At 49.4% G+C, this 25,168-nt stretch overlaps 1 protein-coding gene across 1 annotated transcript; it reads right to left on the minus strand.

Moving 5' to 3' along the window:
• Window positions 1-348: 348 nt before the first annotated feature.
• On the minus strand, window positions 349-22,157 carry COTL1 (coactosin like F-actin binding protein 1). Its single transcript, XM_086469356.1, has 4 exons — window positions 22,081-22,157; window positions 21,379-21,461; window positions 11,332-11,489; window positions 349-1,693 (listed from the first exon to the last, which is right to left on the minus strand). The coding sequence occupies exons 1-4, from the start codon at window positions 22,155-22,157 to the stop codon at window positions 1,583-1,585; spliced, it is 429 nt and encodes a 142-aa protein (XP_086325482.1). The 3' UTR covers window positions 349-1,582.
• Window positions 22,158-25,168: the final 3,011 nt, after the last annotated feature.

Below are 25,168 nucleotides of genomic sequence, written 5' to 3' on the forward strand. Positions count from 1 at the left end.
TGGGTGTAAAATTCTCTTTGACCTAATTACAATTCCCACTTGGCGTTTCAGCGCTGGAAATTTAGACGTAGAGCTGCTGAACAAAAAGTGTGTCGGATGCACCGTGGTCACCTCTGCCTTTCAGAGCAGAGACGAGCAGGCAAGGGCTGCAGGCACTGAGATCATTTTACATTTAAGCCAGTGTTTAATTCTCCTAATAGCCCCAAGATTGCAAGAGCTCAAAGCCTTACACCCAGGATTAAGAGACCTCCTAAATATAGGCTTGTTGTCGCAGGGAAGGTAAAAGAACAACAGAGTCGCTGAGAACTGTTCTTGAAAAACATTTATTTCTGTAATGGGTTTATAGCACTGACTCCCAAGCCCCAGTACAACGCAGTTTCCCCCTACACATAATTCTGGGGACAATCACCTTCGATGGAAAAAAAAACAAAAAAGCCCTACAAAGAAGCCCCCCCAAACGAACAGTTTGGTACCAAACAAACTGTGCCCAGCTTATCTGGGGGCCTCTGCTGCTGAACGTTTCGTCCCGACTGGGACAGAGCTGCCCTGCTCCATCCCTCGGTCGCAGCTGCAGGGTGGTTCACTGCCTGAAGGCCCCAAAGAACTGAAGATGTTGGGTTTAACTGCAAAAAACCCCAGGGGGTACACGGGCAGAGAAGGCTGCTAGGATTCAGCGGCTGCTATTTTTTGCAGACATCATTGAAAAAGGAAATCTATGCCTTTCAGTTTCGCCTCCTGAGCCCCAGCATTAGGAAAGTCAAATACAAACCCAGAGACCAATGTACACAAAATAGTGAACAAGTGTCCAGACATTTCTAAGCCCCTCAGTTTACTGTGCCATGATAGCGCCAAAAAACCACAAAACCCCCCCGCAGTCAGATCACGTTGGATCTTATTATTAAGAAGAAGGGCTAGAGATGCAGCACACAGCATAGCAACTGTCAAGCAATGTTTAAGGCAAATTTATTCCCATTTATCAAGAGTCGAAGAATTGTTTTGTTCGTTGGCTTTGCTGTTTAAGCTGTTAGATAACATCTCAGCTGGACGTTTAAGCTTGGACAATTTAAGCAAAGTTTGAGTAAAGTCAAGTTGATCTCAGCCTAGAACAGCAAAAAATATGATTCCCAAAAATATCAGTCAGAACAAATTTTAAAAAAATGAAAATAATCAATGTTCAGAACTCCCCCAAAACATTCTCCCCTCAGAGACCAGGTTGAGCCCAACTCAAACACAGACATGCACTCATATGAAGAAGGACACAATGGCAAGCCTCTACAAACACGATGCTGAATGGGACCAAAGCAGAGCCAAACCTAAATTCCGCAGATGCGAGAACATGGATAGAGATATGAGTAAAAAAAATGTGGAAAAAAAAAAAAAAAGAAAAACAGAACCCCAGAGAGGGATGTTTCATGAGAAGGAATGGAAAATAAAAAGTCTGCTGTGTGCAAAGAAAGGGAGTTCTTAGGTGCACACGCAGAAAGCTGGGGATTTCAGTTGCCTCATCTCTCAGTTGTGTTAGTTGGTTGTGCCTTTCCCCTCCCTTTGAGATCCAGGTGATGGTGCCAGGAGGTTTGTGCGTTTACTCAGTCTGTGCATCGTAATTAGCCCCCCCTGCTTTCTTCAGCTCGTTCTTGATGTAATCCTCGTCCAGCTCTTTGTGGTCACTGATCACAAATTCTTTGGCAAAGTTCTGCAAGAGAGAAAGAAAAAGCCTGTTAAAAAAGGGGATACTTGTCCACGTACCTGAATAAAGACAGGCTATCCAGCTTCCATGGCTGTATGAGCTGCATACCCTTATCTACTGTGGTAGGGATCGTAAAGTGATGGACGAGACAGAAAAACTCAAGACTTAACCTGGAAAAAATTTTACGTGTCTTCTTCTACAGCCACCAGCTGCAAGACCCAATCCTGCCCTGTGCAACGACTCTTCCTAGCGATCAACGCACAGGCTAGGTCAAGTTTCCTAAGTGGTGTGCAAACTAAAAAGCTCAAAATTGTTGACCTTCTGATTGCCACTGACCCTCAGCAAAACCCTGGGGAAGTCACTAACCCTATCTGTGCCCCTTTTAGGACCCCTTCTCCTAAAAAATGGAGAACAGTGCTACACCACAGTACACTACCGTATCATACCCCCCCCTAGCTGATAGGGGGACGCTTCCATTAAAGATTGAGCAACACACAGACGGTACCAGGACCAAACGGGTCTGCTTCAGCAGATTTACTGACTTCTCCTCTCAACTCTTTAAAACACACCATGGCCAAACCCAGGGCACTCCACCAGACAGGCTGCTGGTGTTGTTAATAGGCTCCACTATGCTCTGTGGTCGAACGATCCAAAGTGACCTTTGAGGACGTGCTTTATCAATACCCTTGTGTACTGCAGGGCAGCTACCTGGCTGCTTGGACGCTCTTTGCAGCTCATGGGAGCGGGGCAAGGCCGAGGCAGCCTGCTGCGATGTGGGGTTGTGAACAGAGAAACCCTTTCTCAGAACGGATCACCGCGAACGGGATCCCACGGTGCCTTCAGGGCACTTGTCAGGGCAGTGGGCAGTGTGGCCACAGGCGGGGATTTGTCCCTTTGTGTCCCTCCTGCCTCACAGCAAGGGTGGCGTGCATGTGCGTGCACAGACACTTCAGCAAACGTGCACATTTCCTTCTTCCTTGAGCATTTTCCTTCCCTTCCTAACCACAACTGAAAGCTCTGCGTGTGTCTTTCCCTTCCCCCCAACCCACAGAGGTTTTAGAAAGCATGAAAAAACACGAGCATCCCTTGCACTCTGCAGGGCTGGGGACAAAGTGATGATGAAAACAAATGAATTAAAATCCCAACAGCCCTGCTGCAATGTCTCAGGACAGCTGCAGTGCCTGGTTCCCCGGGCAGCAAAGGGCCTGAAAGGTGATGGAGGCTGCCTGGGAGAACGAGGCGATGCTTTGAGAGAGAAGCAGGCATCTTGTCCGGGTCTCCCTGGCACTGGAACAGCCCCGACACAGCCATGGAGGAGGGGGAGGCTTCTAATTGCTTTCAGACTCTAAGCCATGGGAGAGCTCTTTATTTGGCAGCGTCTCAAGGGTCTCAGTTTGGGATCAGACTCGGGTAAAGGAGGGGGTGGAGAAGGATTCAGCTTGAAAGAGCCTCAGCACCTCTTTCATGCGGTGGAAGAAATGGAAGGGAGAGCAAAACAGCTCCCTCCCCCACGCCAGGCTGTGGCTGATCCTATTTCACACTGTAGGAAATCCTCACTACCGGAGAGCTGCTTGGGGGGCGGGGGGGGGGGGGTTGGAAAAGAGAAGCCTTGTCTCCTCTGCTTTAGTTTATCAGCAGCTAGACAAAGTCCTAAGACATAACAACTGCTTCACAGCACCATTTTGCTCCATGCTTCAATGGTTGGCTTTTCTGGAGTGAGGACAGGCAGACATAACAGGCAGTCACCCATGTCTTAGCAGAATTCAGGGGAAATGGGAAAGACATTGTTTACTTAGAGAAAAAAAAATATCCTTCTTTTGAGATGGGAGATGAAGAGGCAAACTGCTCAAAACATCAGCTTCGGTCATGCTCACGAGTGTCCTCCTTCCCGATCTCCTGTGTGAGATCTCTGCAAAGCTCAGCTCGTGCTAAGAGCAGACAAATTATTTTCAACTATTTGCTGCTCACTGAGGTGTGCTACCGACAGGATTTTTAAGCTGAGCCTTTTCAATTTCTTTTCTACGTGCTAACATGTTTAATAAATCTTCCTTAACTCGGGAAGCAGATTTATCCAGGACCGCCTGCCTTCAGTGCCAGTGTTTGCCCTGACTTTAGTGGGAACTGAGGCAGGCCCATAAAATAATTTCTGAGAGGGATGCCATGAAAAACGTGCGTATTTTACAAACGCAGGGAGGGTGTCTTCAATGGCCGCTCTGCAGAATCCAGCTGATGCTGAAATTAAAACTGCAAGTGCACTCATGCATGAACAGAGGGGAACTAAATTATATGTACCACGAAGTAATTACAATTACTCAAATGTCTTCTCAACCAGGCAGTTATCCTGACAGTTCCTGGGTGATGATCTGTGGGCACCAGCCACTACTTCACGTCAACGCCGCCGAGACACCTTGCAAGGTCTGCGCACTCTCCCCCCGGCAGTGGCCAGATGGGTTATGTTCCCAGCCACTCTCAAATATCCTCTTAGCTGACTGGGCCACCTCTTGTGCCAGATTTGTACCCTCGGAGTGCAATCTGGGTCACCGCTATTAATAACTCTTTGCTTTATTCCTTTCTGCTGGCAGGTGCTGTCAGGGGCTTCTTTGGTTCTTCGCACTGGCTCTTACCCACCACGACGTCTCATCAAGCCCGGCCTCAAGGGGAGAAGATGCTTCTGGTGAGTTTGCTGCCTGGAACTCCTGATTTTGATATCCTCCTTGACCCTTCTTCAGCCATAGCCTCCCTCATCACTCTGAGCTCACTGTTTGAGCTCTTTGGGGTTGAGCTTTCGTTCAAGGGTGCAACTCATAAGGTGAAGGGAAGCATATAAGTATTTTAGAGACAGTTGAAACTGCCTCCTGCGTCATCAGGGCAGGAGGGACTCCAGCCCTCAGATCAGGAGGTTTGGCACTCATGATCAACAGCAAGACTTTTCAGCCAAGGGCCATCTTAGCCAGAGTTCACTCTTTTTTTTTGTCCCCACTGAAAGTGCCAGAATGTAAAACTACTCCCAACTGATTTAATTTGGTTTGATGTTAGGTAGACCAGGCAATGGCCCTTATTTGGTATGACTGTCACCTGCAATTATAAATAACCGATCATAGCAAACCGGCTCCTGCAAAGCACCAGGAAAAACCCCCAGCTTCAAGCGGCTAACAGCAATGCCAGCAGGCACCCGATTTCAGCCAGATTTCTGCTCTGCCACCAGATTTTCCTTCTGCCCTTAAGAGTCTGGGGTGGGGAAAGTCTCCTCTCACACACACTGATACCTAGTGCCTTTCAAGAGAATTGCAGGAGCTACAGCCGCCTCAGGCACAGCGCATAACTGATGCTTGGGCCCTCGCTTTGCTGAGACTCCTCTTCATTTCACATCCTCCACTTCCTTTCCTCTCCTCCTCCCCCTATCCCCAAGCTTTTTACAACCATGGCAAGCCCTGCGAGTGAATTCTAGCCTTTGTATTCACCCCAGAGTCACCAGCACGCCTACAGATAACAAAAACAATGACGCCATTTATCACTCCCAAGACACAACGGTGGCCACAGTCTCTTTGCTTCGCCTCTCAAATCATTGGACACTACCTAAAAAGCAAGGCTGGCTCATGGCTCTTCAACACACCTATCTAGCACGTGCTTCACTTTGTACCCAAGTAGCACAGGGTCACAGTTTTGCAATCCAGTCCCCTGTGTCGGCCTCCACGTGACACTGCAGAGAGAAGGGGCTCCAACCAAGCAGGTCAGGCTGCAAAAAGTGAGCCTGCATGCCTCCCTGAGAAGCATGGCATTTGTACAGGAAGCTCAGTCCAGCCTTTCTCTTCCAAACAACTTTATGGGGGGAAAAAAAAAGGGTGGAGTAGATTTTGTTCCTCTTCCAGGCCCTGAATGTTTAGCATATGGGGCCATAAAATTTCCCTAAGCTGGCCAAGGGAAAATCTGTCTGGTGCAGATACTGTACCAAAAAGGTCTGCAGAGGCCCTTATAAATCCCAGCATGGGTAGGCCTGAAGCCAGAAGGAAAATCCTTGTATTGTCTACAGACACTTGGGTTCTTAGCAGCTAGGGACGGTGCCAGGTAGCTGAGCAGCTTCTTGCTGTTTTTATTTACACTGGGGCTTGCAGCAGCCTCCACTGCTGTTCAGAGCTGCTCCTCAGCTCCACTGTGCTTAACGTCACCACTCCTAGCCACTGGCCATCTTGTTTTCAGTGCAGATGCAGTACAGAGGAGATGACATCTCCCACGTTTCTTTGCCAGTATGGTATGAGTCCTAGACCTGGGGTCATGGGGAAGAAAGGACAGGTCCTCTGGCTGCAGCAGAGATGTTCTAGCAGGGCTTCTCCGAGTACAAGGAGAGCTATGAACTGACAAGCACCTATAGCTATACAGTACCACTAGCCTCTACTCTGCTCCAGCTACACCAAACCTGGTCCTGCGATCAGCTGTCAGAGTCCAAGCTATCAGCAAAAAACCTCTCTTCAGATTTACTCCTTGCCAATTTTCACATGGACCAGTTCCAGGCGCTGCGAGAAGCCAGCCCAAACCTCTGGCAAACTCATCTCTCAGCAATGGGAACTACATTTCAGCTGATCTGCAAATTCTTCCTATCTGTGCTGCATCCCACTGGAAAAGTCACAGGGCTGTGTGTCAGAGGTGGGGCGATGAGAAGCTGCTTATTCTGGCCTGAAGAAGTTACTTATAAAGTTACCACCTTCTCCAGACTAGGAGTGGGAGTTCTTGTAAATCCATATCCATTTGGTACGGTCATTACAGTAAACCAGAATAGGAAAAACAGCCAAAAAAGAACAATTCTGTTTGCCTTCCCAGCAGGATCTCACTCACCCTCCTGAGAAAGACTGTCTCAAAGCCACGGAGACATAGCCGTTACCATATGCGTTTGATTTTCTGGCTGCCTCTACCAAAGCTGTGAAACCATCTTCTGTTTAGGCCACTGTACTAACATGAGAAACCGAATGCACATCCATGGAGCTGTATGTGTTGTACCTGTCCCAAGACCAGGGACAGTAACCCCACAACTGGGTCCTCTCTCATGAGGTACCGGCATCAGTGCAGTGAGGAATCCAGAGGAAAAGGGAAAGGTGAACCCAAAAAAGATCTGGTCATGAGCTCCAAAGCAGGAACTCAATAAACTTGTTGACATCACTAAAGCCAAGCAAATTCCTCACCAAAAATAATAATGAATAAAATGCCACGAATATTTGCTTACAGAAACAGAACTGTTTTACCCTGAATATGATTTAGGCAAATAATAAGAGCACATGACTCAGTGGGGGCAGGAGAGCTGAAGAAAATAGAGAATAGTCAAAATTCATGGAAAATAAGACAAACTGGCAACGGTTGGGCAGTCCCTTTGCTGAGACAGCCCTGCAGGGGCATTCAGTCCCGTCAGGAACAAGACCTCCACGCTGCCTGATGAAGGGTTAAAATCTCCTGGTGGGAAAAGCAGTCATGAAGGGCAACAAGTTCACCGAGAGGAAGCAACACTCAGAGGGAAACCAAGGCCTGTTTTCAGTTCTTCGGCATTTACATCAAAACCAGACCACTCCAGCACCGGTTGCTACTCCCAGCCCCACAACCGCTGTGCCTGAGCTTGCCCTTACTCGAAGAAAAGCACCAAAACATCATCCCTCTGCCTCTCCTTGAAGCGAACGGGGCCATTCACGGGAACACCTGATGCTCCCGTACTCCTTCTGCAAGGTGTCACCTGGCAGAAATGTTTATGGCCGAACCGAACCTCACGCTGGCAGCTGCTCCTGGCCACGAGAAGCAGCTTACGGTGGCCTTGATTTCCGGGCTTAAGCTGACCGACCCGTTTCTCCTGGGCCTCTGCAATAAAAGAGGTCAAAGCAACAGCCCCCTGAGCACAAAGTCTCCTGGATGGATTTGGGCTAAGGCTGAATGACCCACAGCTTGTGCATACAAAGGAGGTAAAAGGCAGAACCGTCCTTACTGCCAGGGACATAAAACAGGAGTTTAAGACCAGCTTTGGATGATCTCCTTTTTAGCCAAGTAGAAAACGTGCCCAAAGCCTTTCCATTCAGCTGGTACCTACTGGCAGCCGGGTACAACCTTGGCCTGACAACAACTGTGGGCAACTGGGCACAAACGCTGTGGGCTCTGCTGCATGTGCGCCCCAGCCTGAGCGTCGGCCGGCTCACCCACGCGCACAAGGCAAGACACGCTACTGCTGATGGCAAAACGGATGCAGCCCTGTAGTTTAAGTCATCCTGGAATACTGTTTCATAAAGTTCCCCAGCTGTTAAGATCTATTTCTAACTCTAGGTTTAGACTGTAGCCCAGAAATGAGCTCCCAAACATCTTAAGCAACAGTCTGCAAAGCATGGGGTGCTGGGCGCTACTAACGCCCACCCCGAGGTCTGTCCTTGGCCTAGATAGAAGCTCAGTGGAGAAGAGATGGGATACTGCATCACTTTACTCCGTGTCTCCATTTACACAGGAAAGTCTCCACACTCTAGTACTCAGCTGTACCTGTAGATACATACTTGTTCCCCATCCTGGCCTTATTTCTAATCTGCTCTCAGCTGAAGTACTTGGACCAGGTCACAGGCTTGATCCAAGATTTCCAGCTGAGGTAATAAAGAGGAAAGGATGGAAGATAAATATTTGGCTGTGAAAATAAAGCTACTGAATGTTTCTTAAATGCAGAACGTGTTTTTCTGCAACCCAAAATAAATACCGCAAACGCAAAATCCATTTTCCACCACCATTAAAGAGGTAATAAGGATAGTCCCAAATAAGCACGAAGACCTGATTGTCAGCTACCACAGATCGGGAGAACTATGGCTGTTTGCACCAGATGAGATCCATCCCTGTAATTTTACAGTCATTATGGCTAAAAATCAATTGTCCATTCTTCCTGAGAGATTTTTCTGGCAACCTCCTCCGCTGACTCTCAGCATTGCTTCCCAAGCAACCTCCCTATAGATTTCACAGCACCTGCTCCCCCTTCCAAGGGAGGAACACAAAAGCGAGGGCAACCCAGTTCCTCTCCTTGCTTTATAATATTTCATCCTTTTGCGCACAAGCCCATAATCTACTCTTCAACCGTTAATATCCCTTGCGTTTTCCTTAGGGCAGGTGCTTCTAGGAGACCGTTAATAATCACCACGTGTGAACACTCTTTATTCTACAGATGCAACACGGTGGGTTTTGCTTGCTAGGCGGTATTCAAGCTGACTGTCTTTCACTTTGAGCGTCTCGGTGGAAGAACAACGCTTATTGGCGTTTGTTCAGCTTCGAGCAGAGCTCAACCAGAGCTCACCGATGCACCTACAGCACAGCAGAGAGCACAGAGCAGGCCTCCCCTCCCACTGGAGCTTTGGTCTTAAACAAAGCGCCACAGTTAGCTTTTGCAAATGCGACAAGATCGTGAGAGCCCTTCAAGTTTCACTGAGAGCTTCTCAGACCAAAGAGCTGTTGTCCTGGAATCCCAACCAATCGCTTCTATAGATCACAAAATCAAAGCCGTTACCTGCTGCACAAAAGCCTCCTCGGGCCAGCCTTCCTCGGAAGGACAGCCATGTCACGCAGGGTAAGTGCACCTATGGGCCACGCGCGCAACTAGAACTGCAGAGCGCCAAGCTGCATCGATAGCCTAGGTTCTCCTCAGGGCTTGTGAAGAAAAACAATCCCACTTTAGGGTCGTACGTGTTCCAAAAGACGAGCCAACACTGAGTCAGATGTGTAGTTTATCGTTACAGCAACCGACCAACTGCATTTTTGTACATAGAACTCACATCTGAAGTAACCTCCGTAAAAATGAGAAGCAGTGGGGTGACTGGCGATGTACTTGAAGGTCAAGAGAACCGGTAAGAGTGAAATAGCTCTGGGATAAATGCCCTCCACCCAATTTCAGTTAGGCTTTCCTGGTTTGACAGATTATCTGCAAGGTTACAGGCATAAAAAGAAGAAAAGAGTTCTGCTTTTATCCCACTCCATTCAGAGGGACTCAGTTGCCCATGTAGAACTATTCAAAATAGTTGTCCAGATAATTTCTTACGGAAAGGAGATCACCATTGACACTACATTCAGAAATGCTTTGGAGTGGGCTATAGACAGGGTTGCTCAATAAAAGTGTATTAAGCACAAGTTGTCTTGTTTTCATATTTTAGTGCAGATTAATTGGAATATGAAAGCTTTTAAGTAACAGCCAAGAATCGTTAATGTTCCACCAGATTATTAACTCATACAGACTACTAATCAAAGATGAAACAAGTGAAATTGCAAATTATAGGTAACAGACCTGAGGGACAGATCGTAGAACAGCATTCAGGAATGCTATTCAACCCAACAGGAATAAATTGTCTAAACATACTTTTAAAAAACTCTCGGGCCTAGTGACTCTTACATGAGTCATTCATTAGCAGTCTGTAATTTCATCTTCAGCTACAATTACACAGTTTCAGCTGCTTCACATGAACAGCGATTTGCTTTCCTATCTCTCAGGTGTCGTTATGGAAGTTTCTTTTCAGAATGGACCCCTCTGTGCAGCTGTCATTTTGAAACGTTTAGCACCAGTGCTTATCTTCTGGAAGGATATGAATGTATTATACTCTTCACGCTTCTTATCTAAACAGAATCTTCTGTATCATACAAACTACCAATGAATTGAGGGAGACTTCATTCTCATCCTTCATATTGTCCTTTTCAGAGATATCTCCCCATAGGCAAGAACACAATTACTGAGGGAGATCATTTAACGGTCGGCCTGTTCTCCAAGCACATAAGAAAGACCGTTTCTTAGGCATTGGAGGGCTGGCCCAGGTTTAGTTGAAAAAGCTAATCTTGCTTTAAATACTTCTGCAGAGGAAACAGGCTAAACATTTCCCCGTTAAAGGCAGCTTTTCGGCAGCAGCTCCTTGCAGCCCTCCACAACTCACTTCTCCCGCGGCTGTTGCTTGTTTTCACTCCCTTGGACTGAGCTTGGAGCCCGGCAGAGCGAGCCCGGCCCGCAGCGCCCCGGGAGGCCTTGGCAGAGTTAAATGATAAGCTCAGCTGGGGCAGACGAATTCCAGCGAAGCCCTTCCAAGGTCTGTACTAAGCACGTTTCTTCTTTTCTGATACACCCAAGGCCAAACAGAAGACTATTCAAGTCTAGTTACCTATTAAGAGCTGTTAGTTAATTGGTACCGATAGGGACTTCAGACTTCAGTTGATTACGTCCACGAATTCACTGTGCAGAGACAAAAGGCCTCAAGAGAAGTTTAAACAAGGGTGTGGTTTTTTCTGTTTCATTTTACCTGCTTAACTTAATACTGCGTTGTTCTCTACCATTCAATATTATGTTATTTCCACAATATGATGTTATTTCCATATCAAGGAAGGAGATGGGAAACATTTTAATGGTGACAAGGAGGGGAATGCATATATCCCCTCCTCATGAAATAGGTAAAACCGCCTTAAGCTCAAAGGTGCTTCTTTATGCCTGAGTGCTCAAAGGGCAGATGTTAAGTCTTCCTCGTAGGAAGACAGGCAATAGGAAATTGTCTTCTTTTTAAAGGATTAACTACTAAGTTGAAGGATGATCCAATCCTTCCCCCTCTCTCCGCTCCTGCTGTGCCTGTAGAGCTAAAAGCGATGAGAACGGGCGGTTAGCAGCAGAAGGAAGAGGTTACCTGTACTACTTCTTTGACCAGAGTCTTGTCAGTCCCAGTTTTGGCTCTCTGGAGGCCACTGACATCCTCTCCAATCCAAGTGATGAGAGCAAACTTGACTCGCTTGCTCATGGCATCGCCGGTGGTGAATCGCACAAAGCCAAACAACCGCACATCATCTGGAGAGACAAAGCAAAAGGGACAAAATGATTAAAACCAGAAACATCCCTGATGTTTCCCTTGCCATTTTCTGGGCTCTCAATTTAGAGACCAAGCCAAGGCACCGATCCTGTGCTACACCACCGTCGTTCGGGATTAACAGGGCAATAGAGGGGCTCTGCTCACATGCCCTTCGCTCGCAAGGTGCGCTTTGCCCCTGTTCGCTCTGCCTCTCCCTGCGGTGCTCTGAGGTACCGGGAGGAGACGGGCGGCGCTGGCTACCCCATGCCGCATTACTGTGCTGCTACTGAGCTTGGAAATGGCTAAAATCCAGCCAACAGGCGCTTCAAGAGCACAGAGCTAACCCCAGTTAGGCATTCAGACAGATCATTCATCTGCAGGTCCCTGGTCAAGAAGGGAAGAAAGCGATTTCCCAGCGTCTCTTTCTTACAGGACAGTGGGATTAGGGTCACATTTTATAACACGTACCCAGAAAGTGGCCATTGTGCAAATCTGATCCTTTCCCCTCCATCCCTTCAGCAACATTTCTGTAGTAGGAGTTTACAAGGAGGAGGGGAGAAGAAGGAGCAAAAGGAAAATCTGCCATTACTCCCCCAGATGTGTTTTTCTACTCCTTCCGAAGCCCCGTAGAGAAAGGCCTTGGATTTTAGAACTGCTCTGATCTTGGTTTCACAGCTGCTTTCTGCTATATCACACCAGTTATTTAGTCTGGCCGCACGTGTAAAAACCTTGTAAACTCCTTGTCTCAGAGAGTCCGTTCCTTCATTGCAGGGTGACTCATCAGCCGAGGCAGTTGGATGCCTTCATGATCGCAGGCACTCAGAAAGCGCGTGATACCCTCCACTCGTAGCCCCAGCCTCGGTGCCCTGCACGATATACTGGAGCCTTCCACCAGGACGGTGCAGAAAAGCCGAGCAGATGGACAGTTGTGCAATCGTGGAGTATACCTAATCACAGCTACTTCGTCTGTTATAGGTCACTCGAGACCTTTTAAATGAGGTGAGATGACTCAAGACAGCAGAACAAACTCGCTGTTTGAAAAGAATCACGTTACTCCTGGTTACGCTTGTGGTGACCAGTTCAACATGCTTTATGGTTATTTGCTGTCTCGACTACTGCCAGGTGGAAACGCAGGCTCCAGGTGTAGTAACGTTTGCCAACATCCCCATCCCTGGATCCGTTACAGCACGCTCCGTGAGCGGTCAGGACAGCCCCAGGAGCTCCGGGGATAGGGGAGAAGCAGCTCTAAATGGCTTATCCCCAGACAACAAACCGAAGTCTGAAAAAAAAGAAATCCACCTGTGCTCTCCCTGTTTTGTCCTGTATGCAGTTCTTTGCCGCTGACAGGACTGCTGGAGAAAACTGGAAAGGGTATGTCGGGGGCTGTGTGAGCCAGCACAGTGCGTAAAACAAACGCCTCTGAAGATTTCAAAATTTGAAACGAAGAGCAAGAGAGATCTCATTCAAAGGAAAAATCCAGGTGGATCTTTGGAAGGAGAGTCAGAGTCATGTGTATTGACAGCGCAGGCAAACAAAACTTCTCTCTCAGATACCCTGTTACTGGCAAGTACAAGTAATGCACGGAGAGACTCCTGTTTCTGACAGTAAATCCTCTTCCCAAGATTGATTAGATCCATAAATGAACCGACAGCCAGGAAATACCCAAGGTGAAGAGAGACAGTAAATCCCCTAACGTTACTATTAACAGTTCTGTGAAAAAACCTTCCTTTCCCAGATCTGACAGTAAAGGAGGCCACGCTCTGCTCAGAATTGTACTGTGGTTCCTATGGGAACACAGTGCTGGAAGGCACTTTAATGTCATCCAGTCCTGGCCCCTACAAGACTGTAACCGTGTCACAGCCCTTCCCATGGACCCACCACTTTCCACCTTGAGTACGTGGGGTTTTATCCCTGCCCCTTCTGCCACAGGCAGTTACAGATCCTGAAGACTGCTTTGGAATATGACCCTTTACAATAAAGGTGATGCAAAAATACAACAAACGTGAAAAAGCAGGGCTTTTTCATAGCAACGTAGAAAGGAAGTTGAAGGAATTTATCTGTCAGCATGAACTTGAATTTGACATGAACCCACGGGTCTCTGGCAGCAGCAGGATTTGCCTCTCGGCAGAAGAGCCTGAGTGCTTTGCCATCCTGTCTGAAAGCAGCGTGATCGGTGGCACCGATGAGAGCCAAACCCAGCAATTCCATGTGGGCTTTTATCTATTAGATCAGCTCAGGGACTAGGAGCAACTCCTACTTCACCGGGTTAAGGCCCAGCAAGTTTAATGAGCGATTGAGGTTAGATGTGGGGCTCTGAGTCACTATCTCGGGCAGAATTTACCTGGGGCTGCTTTACTTGTGGGGGCTTGCAAGGTTACACCCCAGGCTGCGTGCCTTCTCCTCCTGCCTCCCCACGGAGGTTGTACCCCCACAGCAGGCAGAACAGGCTCCTCAGCTGCCACCATTTTCAGCCCAGAGCATTTAATATAAACTACCAATACGTGATGCTTTAACTTGACGTGCCAGCCTGCGAACTGCAGCAGCTCAGGAGCACTTCAGCAGCTGCAGATAAATCCAAGAGGGAATGTGAATTGGAGCCCTTAGCAATTATCATGTCTCTTTTCCTAAAAGGGCAACAGGGACAGACGTGGAGGGTTTTAGCACTAGTTCAGCCAGGGTATAAGCCCTTCCGACTGCAGGTCAAAATCCCTGAGCAGAAGTGGTTGAGTTTCATAATTAGTCTGAAGCGTGTTCAGAGTGATAACGGGATCAAAAGGCGAGTTCTGTTATATTCCCAGATTTCCTCTTTCACAGTGCTACCCTGCCAGATCACCTCGCTGCGCTGGAAGTCATCCATGCCATGAGTGACAACTCCCCTAGAAAGCTGAAGGGATTAATATCTCCCACCCCCCACGCCCCATTTTCACACAAAACCACTTATAGTGGTTTTAGGAATTTGCTGGGTGTGTGGGGGAGTGTAACAAATCACAGAGAGACAGTAGATTTCCTCTGAAAGAGGAAATCCTGCCTAGCTCTACGCAACCACCTTCCTAGTCACTAAGGCATGAGTTTGAGGGCAGAGAGAAGCAAATAATAGATCTGGGTAGACCAGAAATAGCAGCTTTATTTGAGAAGATCCCACAAGTAACAAACAGCAGAAATTAACGACGTTAATTCCCGCTAATATCACTACTCCTTAACTGTGGTTGTACAGCATGACAAGAGGGCTGTACAAACAATGTACAATGAATGCCTTAATGAGCCTCACTTAGCATTTTCCTCCAAACCCTTTACTTATCAGTAGGCAGGATTTTCCAAATATACTGATTAAGCTGCCCTTGGCTGTCAACAAAGCTCGATGCCAAGCTGCAGAGATTTCCTTGACGGTTTTCTCCTCTTCTCATCCACCCAAACCCTTCGTACTAAAAAATTCCCCATTAGATTCAAATGCACTGACTCATCAGTAACAGACAATAGCTGCAGGAAAGAGATACCCTGTCACAAGCTTCACAGTTCTTAGTCTTCAGCTCCGAATGGCCAAGCCAGAGACACGCCGAGATAAGGCCACCGCTCCCAGCTTCACCTGTCCGCTCCATCGAGGTCACAGGCAGCCAGGCAGCGGGTGGAATGCTCTGCTTTCCTCTTCTGTCCAGCAATGAAGTACTGAGAGCGCACAACCGGTTTCATGAGGATTTATTTTGTTTGTTTCAATTGGATTCATTTAAGATTAATTTGTCCATTTTCCGCCTCTTCAGTCACCCCTGAAGTCACACGGCTGGGCGTGCAGACAGAAAACCTTCCCCACCTCTCACAACACTGGTTCTTCCCTCTTTTCTGTGCTGAAGCCTGTGTCGCTGTGATGCAATGCTGCCCTGCACCATGCAGACACGTTCCTTAAGTCATCTAAGACAAATGTTTGACCCCAGGAGCACCACCACAGGGCTCGCTGTAGCTGGGGCACCAGCCTTACCCACGTAACCCAGGGTGGCCGACAGGAGCACAGGCTACTCGGGACACAAGGGCATGGGCAGAATAACCCCCGCTGACTTCTCCGGCTTTCTCTGGTCCAGTGAAGCCCTCCCAATTTCACCAGGATGAGCTCCTGCTCCCCCAGTGACAGCAGTCCCGCTGTGGTCTCTCTCCTGACCTGGGTATGTACTGGAGGAGGAAACAAGGGATCCAGCTAACCCTTGTTCCCCTTCCCAGGGGAAGGAACAGTTGCCTAAGTTGGCCAGAAGCGAGGGCCAGGCCGGCCCCCAAACAAAGGGCACGCACAAGACAGAGCGCTCTTCTTCACCTGCTTTTACGCCTAGCACAGGGTGGTAAAATGCAGACCCGCAGCCTTGCTGTTTTAACGAAGCATCACAAAACCAAACCGAATGCAAAGAGCTACTATTTCAGTGCACAACCCGCCCTGATGAGTTACTCCCACAGAAACGAGTGGGAATATTCCCTAAAACCACCTCCTGCCCGTTGCAAGGGACAGTCTAAGCCACGGCTCCAGCTGGCAGCCAGGAGATCGCAGTCGTACACATGCCGCTTCAGCCGACCCTCCCAAGAGCCGGGAGGGCACAGGGACAGGGAAGCGCTGCAAAGACACTGTGAAGTTCCCATAAGCCACCCACGGCCCCAGGACTTCCTTTAAATGGATATTAAGGGAAAGCAGGCAGGACGAACATTAAAGGGGAAAAACAAAAGCAGCAGGAGACTGATTTACGAAGCCCATTTTAGCAACTTAAGATGTAGCCAAATACAGATAAGCACCTATCTCATTATATGTCCTCGTGCATTTTTACAAATCTTTCCTACAACCTACGGTGCTCTTGGTGAGCTCTCAACTCCGAAATGTTATACGCAGGCCAGGTGTCACAGGACAACTGTCATAAGCCCACAGGAGCTTGCATTTCTCTCAGGAGCCGATTCCGTTTCTATTTTATTCCTAATACTTTATGTCAACCAGAAATGATTTTATAGGGTATTTATTTCAGACCGAAGATTTCCAGTTCTTCCTCGTGCTGAATGCACAGCGTGGTTTTGGTTTGGTCTTTTCAGACACATGAATAACCATCCCATTTCATGCTGTCATTGCAATTATTTATCTGGACTGGGGCTTTCCAAATAAAAGGCTCATTATTTCTTTTTGTCAGAGACGCATTAAAAACCCCACTGTTCACATGTGGCATGGAGGGGGAAACACTGTCTTCCAACCTCTCCACTACTCAACAGCAGAATACACACTTTAAAAAAATTAAAGTAAACCCCAGCCAGAGACAACGCAATGCTCTGCTGCTTCGTGACACGGAAACAGAGGCGAGCTGTCCGGTATTACTGACACACGCAAAAGTTTAAGTGGATGTTTCTGACCGGATTTCAGTTCAGTATCTCAGCTGTACGTTATTCTGCTCTTCTCAGCAACAGCATCACCAGCCCAGTTATGAGACTTTGAAATTAAAAACAACAACAACCACCAAAAAAAGAGCCTTCACATCCTTCCGTACAATAACCTTCAATTCTGTATCTGTGCTTCTGGCTTCAAATCCACCAGCTCAGCTGTTTGGTTTTTTTTTTAAAGTGTACTGATGGCACGTAGTATAAACAGCAAATTAATGCTACGTCTGGATCCATGCCATCTGCAGAGGCAAGAGCTGTAACAGTGAAGTAAAATGGATCAAAAGCCTTGAATTAAGTCCTTGTTTAATGCAGAGGTAATCTGGGCTGTTAAGCCCAACCAAAACAGTCCTTAGCCAGAAGACGCAGGGGGTGTCTGTGCTCTGTGTTTAATGACCCTGACACAATTAATGCCCTCACCTTTGGTCTCCAAAGACTCTTTGGGTCGGACAAAGGCCAATACAGTCACGTAGGCTGGTCATCATGCAGGACTACAAGAGTAAGTGCCACCAGCGGCCACCTCCGAATCATATAAGGACTTTACTGCGCCAGTGGTTTACACCAAGCTCCTTGACTTTCCTTTGGGACAGGCTGGAGGAGAGGTGTTCACACATCTGGGGCTGGTCTTTGGAGGACAGAGAAGACTACTGCCCGAGGCTACAGCAGAGTCGACGACCTCCCGGCCAAAGTGTCTGAGTCGTCTTGTGGCCTGACACAGACCTCGGCAGTAACAGCACGACAGCGACTGATAGGCCAAAGTCCAGGGTTCAGACTGCGTTTGCAGCATAATCCTGGGACCTTGAACAAAAGGGCACTGGAGAAGCTTTTCTTACCATGTTTCCTTCCTTCAAGAGTGGCAATTGCTGTCCCCCAACAGTGCCATAGGAAAAAGCTTTGCTGATGCAGCTCCTTAAACTCTTCTGCTAGTACACACAAAGCTTAGGACGAGCTTAGGAAGAAAAAGCCTCCACCCCAGGATATGTAACATGTAGGTCTGATGTGCAAGGCGTATCTGAGAGTAGAGCAGTGAGAGTACGGAAACTCGCACCACGCAGACCGGCTGCGGCAGCAGTTCCCGGCTCAGGGCCCCAGCCCCGCCGCCCCAGGAGCTCAGCACCTCGGTCTGTGGTGCCTTCCTCCAACGGCAGCCCACGGGGCTGCTTTCTAACGGGGTCTTTTTGAGCCGCTACTCCCATTAGAAGAAGCTATTTCAGTTTCTCGCGTTTCCCTTTGTCCTCAACCACTCTCGTTCCCGGAGGAGGTCTGCGGAATCAGTAATGGGTTGGGCCACGGTCTGTGTGAAAAGGGTGACGTACGTGGGGGGGGGGGGGGGGGGAAGAAAAAGCAGAAATACAGCCCTGCCACCAGCAACCCCCCACAGCCCTTCCCAACCTCTGCGGTTGCACGAGGCAGGATATCCACCCCAGGCAAACGTCTTCCAAACCAGTACAAAAGACCTTGTTGGTCTCAGGGCCACAGGAATTAGCACACGCTGCCGCTGCCTGCTCTGTAATTGAATGCCCTGGAGGGAAGCCATACGTACCGCACGCCGAAGGGGCTTTTAATAAGAATGGTTATTAAAGAAAGCGGGGGACACAGATGTTTGCCACTCGGAACAGCCCTGAAATAGAAAGTTCTGCAGAAAGTAGAACAGAGCGAGCTCTGACGGAGGGGCCTGGTGACACTTTGCACGCTGAGGTTTTCAATTCCAGCTCCCGCTCTCACCTCGAACCACCAAATTACGCTCAGCTTCTACCAGAGGCAGCTGCAGTACCTTGTGGCTTTCAGGGCAGTGTTTTTCACAAAACAGGAATTCAAAACAAGGAAGTAAGTTTACTCTGATGCCTTTTTTTTTTTTTTTTTTTAAATCTTGTAATCGCATTTTCCGAGGCTGTTTGCACTGATAGCAGCTCTTCTCCCCTCCAGCAAAATGTAGGAGGAGATGGGCTGCGGATCAGGAGGGAAGAGACGTAGCAATAGGACAGAATAATATTGAGCAGCTCTTCCCATCCCTTCCTACTCTTTTTTACTGACTTTGTTTCAGTAGAAATATTCCAATCAGCTCTACCTCACAGTAAGATTCGGCACCTTTCTTCCAGACGGGAAGGAAAGCTCTAGCTTCACTGCTGCCACGAGCCTTGTTTTCTGACTGTGCCTAGTGGTCCAGGCGAAGGGTTCCTGCACAGACGAAGGCACCGAAACTTGCACCTCTTGCTTCCCCAACTGCTGCACCGTAACTCGTGGGTGGAGGAAGATCCTTTCGAGCACTGAGCCAAGAACCCAGTGCCTGAATTTGCCTAGTTCTCTAAGCCTCCAACAACTGTGCTCCAGAGGTAGGTTTGAGGTCAACCTCTTGCCCCTGGTCTGCCAAGGAGCTCAAGCCAAGGAAGAGGGAGAGAGGGAAGAGGGAAAGGGAGCAATGGAGCAGCTATAAGGGATTTAGCTCCACTTTAAGGCTAACAATAGGCCACAGACTACCCCACAGATGCCCTTTATTTAACTCTTCCCTTACCGTCCTTACGCCTAAAATATGCAAGCTTTCCTTTTTGCTGTAAAAATGCTTCAGTATTGGGGCCAGCTTGGCACTTTGCTGGTATAAAACAAGGTTTCCTTCAACATTGTCTGTTTTAACACCTTGTTTCGAAATAAGGGTTTGTCACGCGCAAATGATGGCACGACAATGACCCTCGCCATATTCCAAAGTGCAGTATGTGCCTCCATGAGTTGTTATACACATCCTGCCCAGCCCAGCCGCTGCCTGCTCTCTGCCAAAGCCCCTCTGCCTGCTAAGCCACTGGATAAAAGTATTCCCTTTGCTGCAGAAGGGAAGACAGGAACTATTCTTGAGAGGGGGCCACTCCAGACAAAACATCAAAAATCAGTTCAGACAAAGACAGACATGGCTTCCTTAAAAACAAGGAGAGAAAATAAAAGGGGAAGGTTCCTCTGGAAGGCTCAGATGTCTGGAGACGCTGGCAATGCTCAGTTATCTTGGCCACAGAGAACATGGCACTCAGATACTGGAGCCATTGACCTCCCAAGAAAACTGCTAACCCTTCAGATAACATCGGCATGAACTTCAGAAGTGCCGAGCCCCGGCTGTCCCTGTACGCCAGGTAATTGCTTTTTTTTCCTTATGTTGCCCATTAAGAAGAGCTGTGCGGGAAGGAGTTCTTGCAGGACAGGGTGTATCAGCTCTTCTGACATCACCTACAAGAGGATCCTTTTCAATTTTGAGAAGTTTCCCCGCAAAGGTCTCAAGAACAGCTGGAAACGAGTAGCAAGACCCCGCCGCAAGTGCCATAGCAGAGCAGTCGGAATTTATCCTGATTTAGTGGCTGCTTTCCAAGGGCTAAAATGCATTTTTCTCCTCTGATACTTATTGACTGATCAGACCAGTCCTGCCCCCATTTAAGTTACTGGAAGTTCTCCCCTTCAACTCAGTAAAATCCAGCCCTAGGACTTGACACACCAATTTGGACAGGCACTGGCAACTCCGCAGCTGTGGGACTGCGACTACAGCGCCTCCAGGACTCACCCCACCTTGAGAAGGGAGAGGCTGCTCAGTATACAACTGCTCAGTATACAACTCCTTTGCAGTACACATGTATAATTCTAAAAACACAGGTTAACCATAATGATTGCAGAGTAACTAGATGAGTGAGGACGACTTTGTTATAGTCCAGCATTAGTTATAAATGCTTCGTATCTCGTGTCACCTGGTGACATTGTTAAATAGCAGCCAAGACAGGAGGAAAAGCTGTACAATTCCCCCCCTGAAGTTATTTTGAGAAAAATCAAAGCCCGCTTCTGTAAAAGTTAAGAACCAATGAAGTTAAATATTCCTCAATTTATTTTTTTTTTTCATTTTCCCCAGGCTTTGTTCCTCCTGTTAATGTTCTACAACCGACAGCTAAACAATCAACTGCCACGTTTAAACCGAGAGCTGCAACTGTCGCGGTTGTGCAACGCCACATACGCGATTGTTTTCAGTGCTGTATTGTTCCAGCCGATCCTTGGCATAACCGCGCTCTTCTCGGGTTTCACGTTCTTAAAAAAATCCGAGCAAGCCTTCTCACTGCAGTTACTTTAGTGCTACGAATACAATTTACAGAAGAATTTTATTGAAAAACGATCTGCATGGCTGCATCTTTTTTTTTGCCACAAGAATCGAGTCCTTTTTGCTTTGAAACTGCAGTGCTGAACAAGGAGACCATCGCTAACCAAGAGGTTTATCTTGTTTATAACCGAGACACAATGAAAAATTATGCCAAGAGGGGAAAAAAGCCCAAAGGACCTGAAGTCTAAGGGTGAGACAAAGGACGGGCTGGACTATGGACTTCAGTGAGTTGCGCTGTGGCGGCTGGAAACCCGATCATGCAGGACGGGGCAGCACTAATCCCAGTTTACCCAAGTTTTCTCCCATCCTTTCCCCCCTTACCCTTGCACCGGGCAGCAAGGAACACGGCGAGGTGCCAAAGCAATCAAGACGGAGCTTACCTGTGCACTTCCTTTTAAAGGTTTCATAGTCTACCCCTTGGTCTCCAGGGACGATTGTAGAGCCATTGTATTTAAAAGTCACCCTTTGGGAAGGGGGAAGAGAGAAGGGGAATAATACATTTAAAAGGCACCCTTTGGGATGGGGGAGAGGGAAGGGGAACAATACATTTAAAAGGCACCCTTTGGGATGGGGGGAGAGGGAAGGGGAATAACCTATGTAAGAGTCAGCCTTTGGGATGGGGGAGAGAGAAGGGGAATAATACATTTAAAAGGCACCCTTTGGGATGGGGGGAGAGGGAAGGGGAATAACCTATGTAAGAGTCAGCCTTTGGGATGGGGGAGAGGGAAGGGGAATAATACATTTAAAAGGCACCCTTTGGGATGGGGGGAGAGGGAAGGGGAATAACCTATGTAAGAGTCAGCCTTTGGGATGGGGGAGAGAGAAGGGGAATAATACATTTAAAAGGCACCCTTTGGGATGGAGGAGAGGGAAGGGGAATAATATATCTAAGAGTCAGCCTTTGGGAAGGGAAAAGAGGAGATGGGGAAGAATATATTGTAAAACCCCATCCTTTAGGAAGGGGGGGAAGAGAAGAAGGGGAACAAGGTCTACAAAAGTCGGGGGGGGGGGTGGGGGGGCGCGGCGGGGAGAGGATGGGGAATCCCCGAGCACCGGTCCGGGAGATGCCGGTGGCCACCTACCAGTTCACCTCGGTGGCATCGTCCCTGACGAGGTTGTACGCCTCCCTGCACGCCTCCTTGTCGATTTTGGTGGCCATGGGGGCCGCGCCGGGGTACGGGGTGGGGGGGGGTTGGGGGGGGGGGGGTGGGGGGTAGGGGTGGCAGCGCGGAGCGGCGCGGAGCCGGGGAAAAGGGGGGGGGGGGGGGGGTGAGCTACCGCCGCCGCTGCCGAGGCTGCTGCCGCTGCCGCACCGCACCGCACCGCACCGCGCCGCGCCGCGCCGCGCAGTGCCGAGCCCGCCGCCCGCCCCCGCCCCGCCGCCGGCTGCCAATGGCTCCGCGCCGTGCGCTGAGCCTGCCCCCCGCCCGCCCCGCCCGGCCCCGGCGCGGGGGGTTTGGGGTGATGCAATAACCCGGGGACGGGGCGAAAAGGGAGGGGGGGGGGGGGGGGGGGGGGGCGGGGGCGGGGGGTGTGACATGGGGGACACACACACACGACCTGTCCTGAGGATGCCAAACCGGGGCGCTGCAGGGGGGCGCGGGGCCGGTCCCGGCGCGCAGGGTCCGCCGCAGCGAGGCGTTTTTTTCCGCCGCTAATTTGTTAATTTTTTTTATTCCCAGCTCTCCCCCCCCCCCCCCCCCCCCCCCCCGCCCCCCGATGTTTTTCCAAGCCCCGCCAGGCGGGAGGAGGAGGAAGGAAGGAAAGAGAAGCGACGCGCAAGATGGAGCAGCCGCTGCCTGCGCGGCGGGGCCGGGAGCCGGGCCGGGCGCACGGGAGGTAGCGGAGCCGGAGGCCCGGGCGCAGGTAGGAGCGGGGAAGGGTGAGGGGAGAGGGCGGCGGGAGGGCGGCGGGAGGGCGGCGGGAGGGCCGGGCCGGGCGCCCCGCGGGGGGGGGCAGGGGTGGGAGCGGGGTGAGGAGCGTCGCCCCGCGGAGCCGCGGGTGGGAGCCGGGGCGGGGGGGGGCTCGTCGCCATCACCCGTGCGAGCTGGCCCAGGCCCCTGAGGGAGGGTCTGCGAGGGTGACTGGGAGTCGCGACAGTCGTGGGCAGGCGCTGGGTGCCTGAGGGGGGGGGGGGGGGGGGGAGGGTGCCCGAGTATGAGTGTGCGTGTGGTTCCCCCCGTTTCGGATGGAGCCGTCTCCCCCTACCGGGCTGCTCTTCAGCACTGCCAATTAAAAATAGCGAACCGAACCCAATCAAGACGCTAATGAGAGGTGCTGGGCTTTGGGCGGAAGGGTGAGGGCTGGCTGTAAGACTGCGCCGCAGTCCCACGTCCACAGAAACAGAGACGGGTCCTGGGCTCCGCAGGACCCGGCTTGAAATAAATGTCACCAGATGTTGTGCCCAAGGACCGGAGTTTTAAACCCCAGTCCTTGTACGTGTCGGTGGGTTTCTACCCTAAACCCGGCTGGCTGGATATTGGAATTTTAATAAAAACTACATTCCGTGACAGAAAGTATCACATTTTGTTTCCTTTAAAGTTCGCGGCGGGATGTTAAGTATTTATTTCACATCAACTCGTTGTAAATGGGAAGTCTGAACGGTAGGAAGCCTCAGCACCACACACCGTTGTTGTTCACAGTTTCCAAACATCTCAGTCGCCAGGGCATGTGCTAATTTTAGACCCATCATTGACTGCTGTAGAGTGTGAGGCCCGAATCCTGCACACAGCTTCTTCAGAGAGAGACCTGAGTGACGTGAGGCTCCCCGTAGCACCCGGGCCCCAACCATGAGCGGATTGCTGCAGTGCCTTTCCGATGGAGATGAGGTCATAGGGAAGGGAGAAATCTTTCTGAAGTCAGTGCAAGTGTAGGACACGGCATCTGGGTGAATCCTGCTCGGTATCTGTAGAGCGCAGGCTCTAGATGGTAATATAATCACGCATTAATCGTTCTGAATTTCTATTGATTTCCTTTTGGAACCGTCCTTAGGAGCACTTTCCCTTTTTTAAAACCCTTCCTGCTGACCATTATCTGCTCATAAACATATTTTTTTTCACAGTCTGCATTTATCATCCCTTGGCAGTACCTTGCTGCTGCTGATACCTGTAAGAACTGCCGGTTGTCCTTGTCTCCTTGAGTTTGTTCCTCAGCTCCTGATGTGTCCTAGGGCAGAGGTGGGTGACTGAAAAGTCATTTCCCGTAGAAGGAGAAAACCTCAACCTCCTGTCGGTCTCTGAGACCCAGTGGCTGGAGAGTTTGAATTCTGTGCATTAGGAACTTCATGCCTCACACATTCAAGTGCCAGATCCAAACCTGTCTTGGTTTGAAAGACAGGTGTCTGCGGAGGAAGGCAGGAGCCTCCCTTGAAATGGAAAGTGCAACCCCCTTCCCTCCAAATTATTATCATTTTGAAATTAATGGGACTTCAGGCAAAGATATGGGGAATAGGAATAACAGTTCTTTACTAATATATATATATATATATAACACAAGGCAGGGAAAAAACAAACAACCCACTGGTTTACACTGACAGAGTCAGGAAAACAACCTGACACCCTGTTAGGGTGGCAGTAGCAGTCCGATAAGATGCTGGCTGCAGTCCTCCTGAAGTGATGGGTGTAGTTCTGTGGAAGCAGCGATCAGGTAAAAGAGTCTGGTCTTCCTCCGAAGGTCCAGTGGTAGGTAGGTAGCTCTTGTCCTCTGGAACTCCAGTGGGGGGAAAAACTCCTCTGGGAATCCAGTGGAAGAAAGGCTGCTAGGGTGTTCAAAATCTCCGTTTTTATTTGGCATGGACTGCTTGGCTCCTTCCCCCCCCTCCCCGGGCGGAGCATCTCACAATGGGATGGGGAGTCGTGAGGCAGTTCCTTGATGGGCCATGAACAGGAGATAGCCCAGGAGCGAGTTACCGATGGGTCAGGCGATAAGGCATTGTTGTGCCCAGTAACAGGAGATAGTCCAGAGGCGGGGGGGAGGCAGGGAGCACCGCCCCACCTGGTCTCAACAGCTCCTGAAGATGGTCATAGAATAGTTTTTTTCCTTTTGGCACATTTTACACTGTAACCCAGGACAAAACCTCAGAAATGCGTGCCTTCTTTGTGGGATCAAACCTCTTCTCTTTGCTTCTCTTCCTTGTCTTTGATGTATTTTCTTGGATTTTTTTTTTTTTTC

This window comes from Leptosomus discolor, chromosome 8, assembly GCF_034619465.1.
Source record: "Leptosomus discolor isolate bLepDis1 chromosome 8, bLepDis1.hap2, whole genome shotgun sequence".
Taxonomy (NCBI): Eukaryota; Metazoa; Chordata; class Aves; order Leptosomiformes; family Leptosomidae; genus Leptosomus; species Leptosomus discolor.

Bases quoted from the DNA above. Each gene is read 5' to 3' on its own strand.
- COTL1 (XM_086469356.1), bottom strand. From the start codon at position 22,157: ATGGCCACCAAAATCGACAAGGAGGCGTGCAGGGAGGCGTACAACCTC. The intron at 11,490-21,378 runs GTAAGCTCCGTC...TTGTCTCTCCAG, and splicing joins CTTTAAAAGGAAGTGCACAG to ATGATGTGCGGTTGTTTGGC. The intron at 1,694-11,331 runs GTAACCTCTTCC...TCTCTCTTGCAG, and splicing joins TGGTCAAAGAAGTAGTACAG to AACTTTGCCAAAGAATTTGT.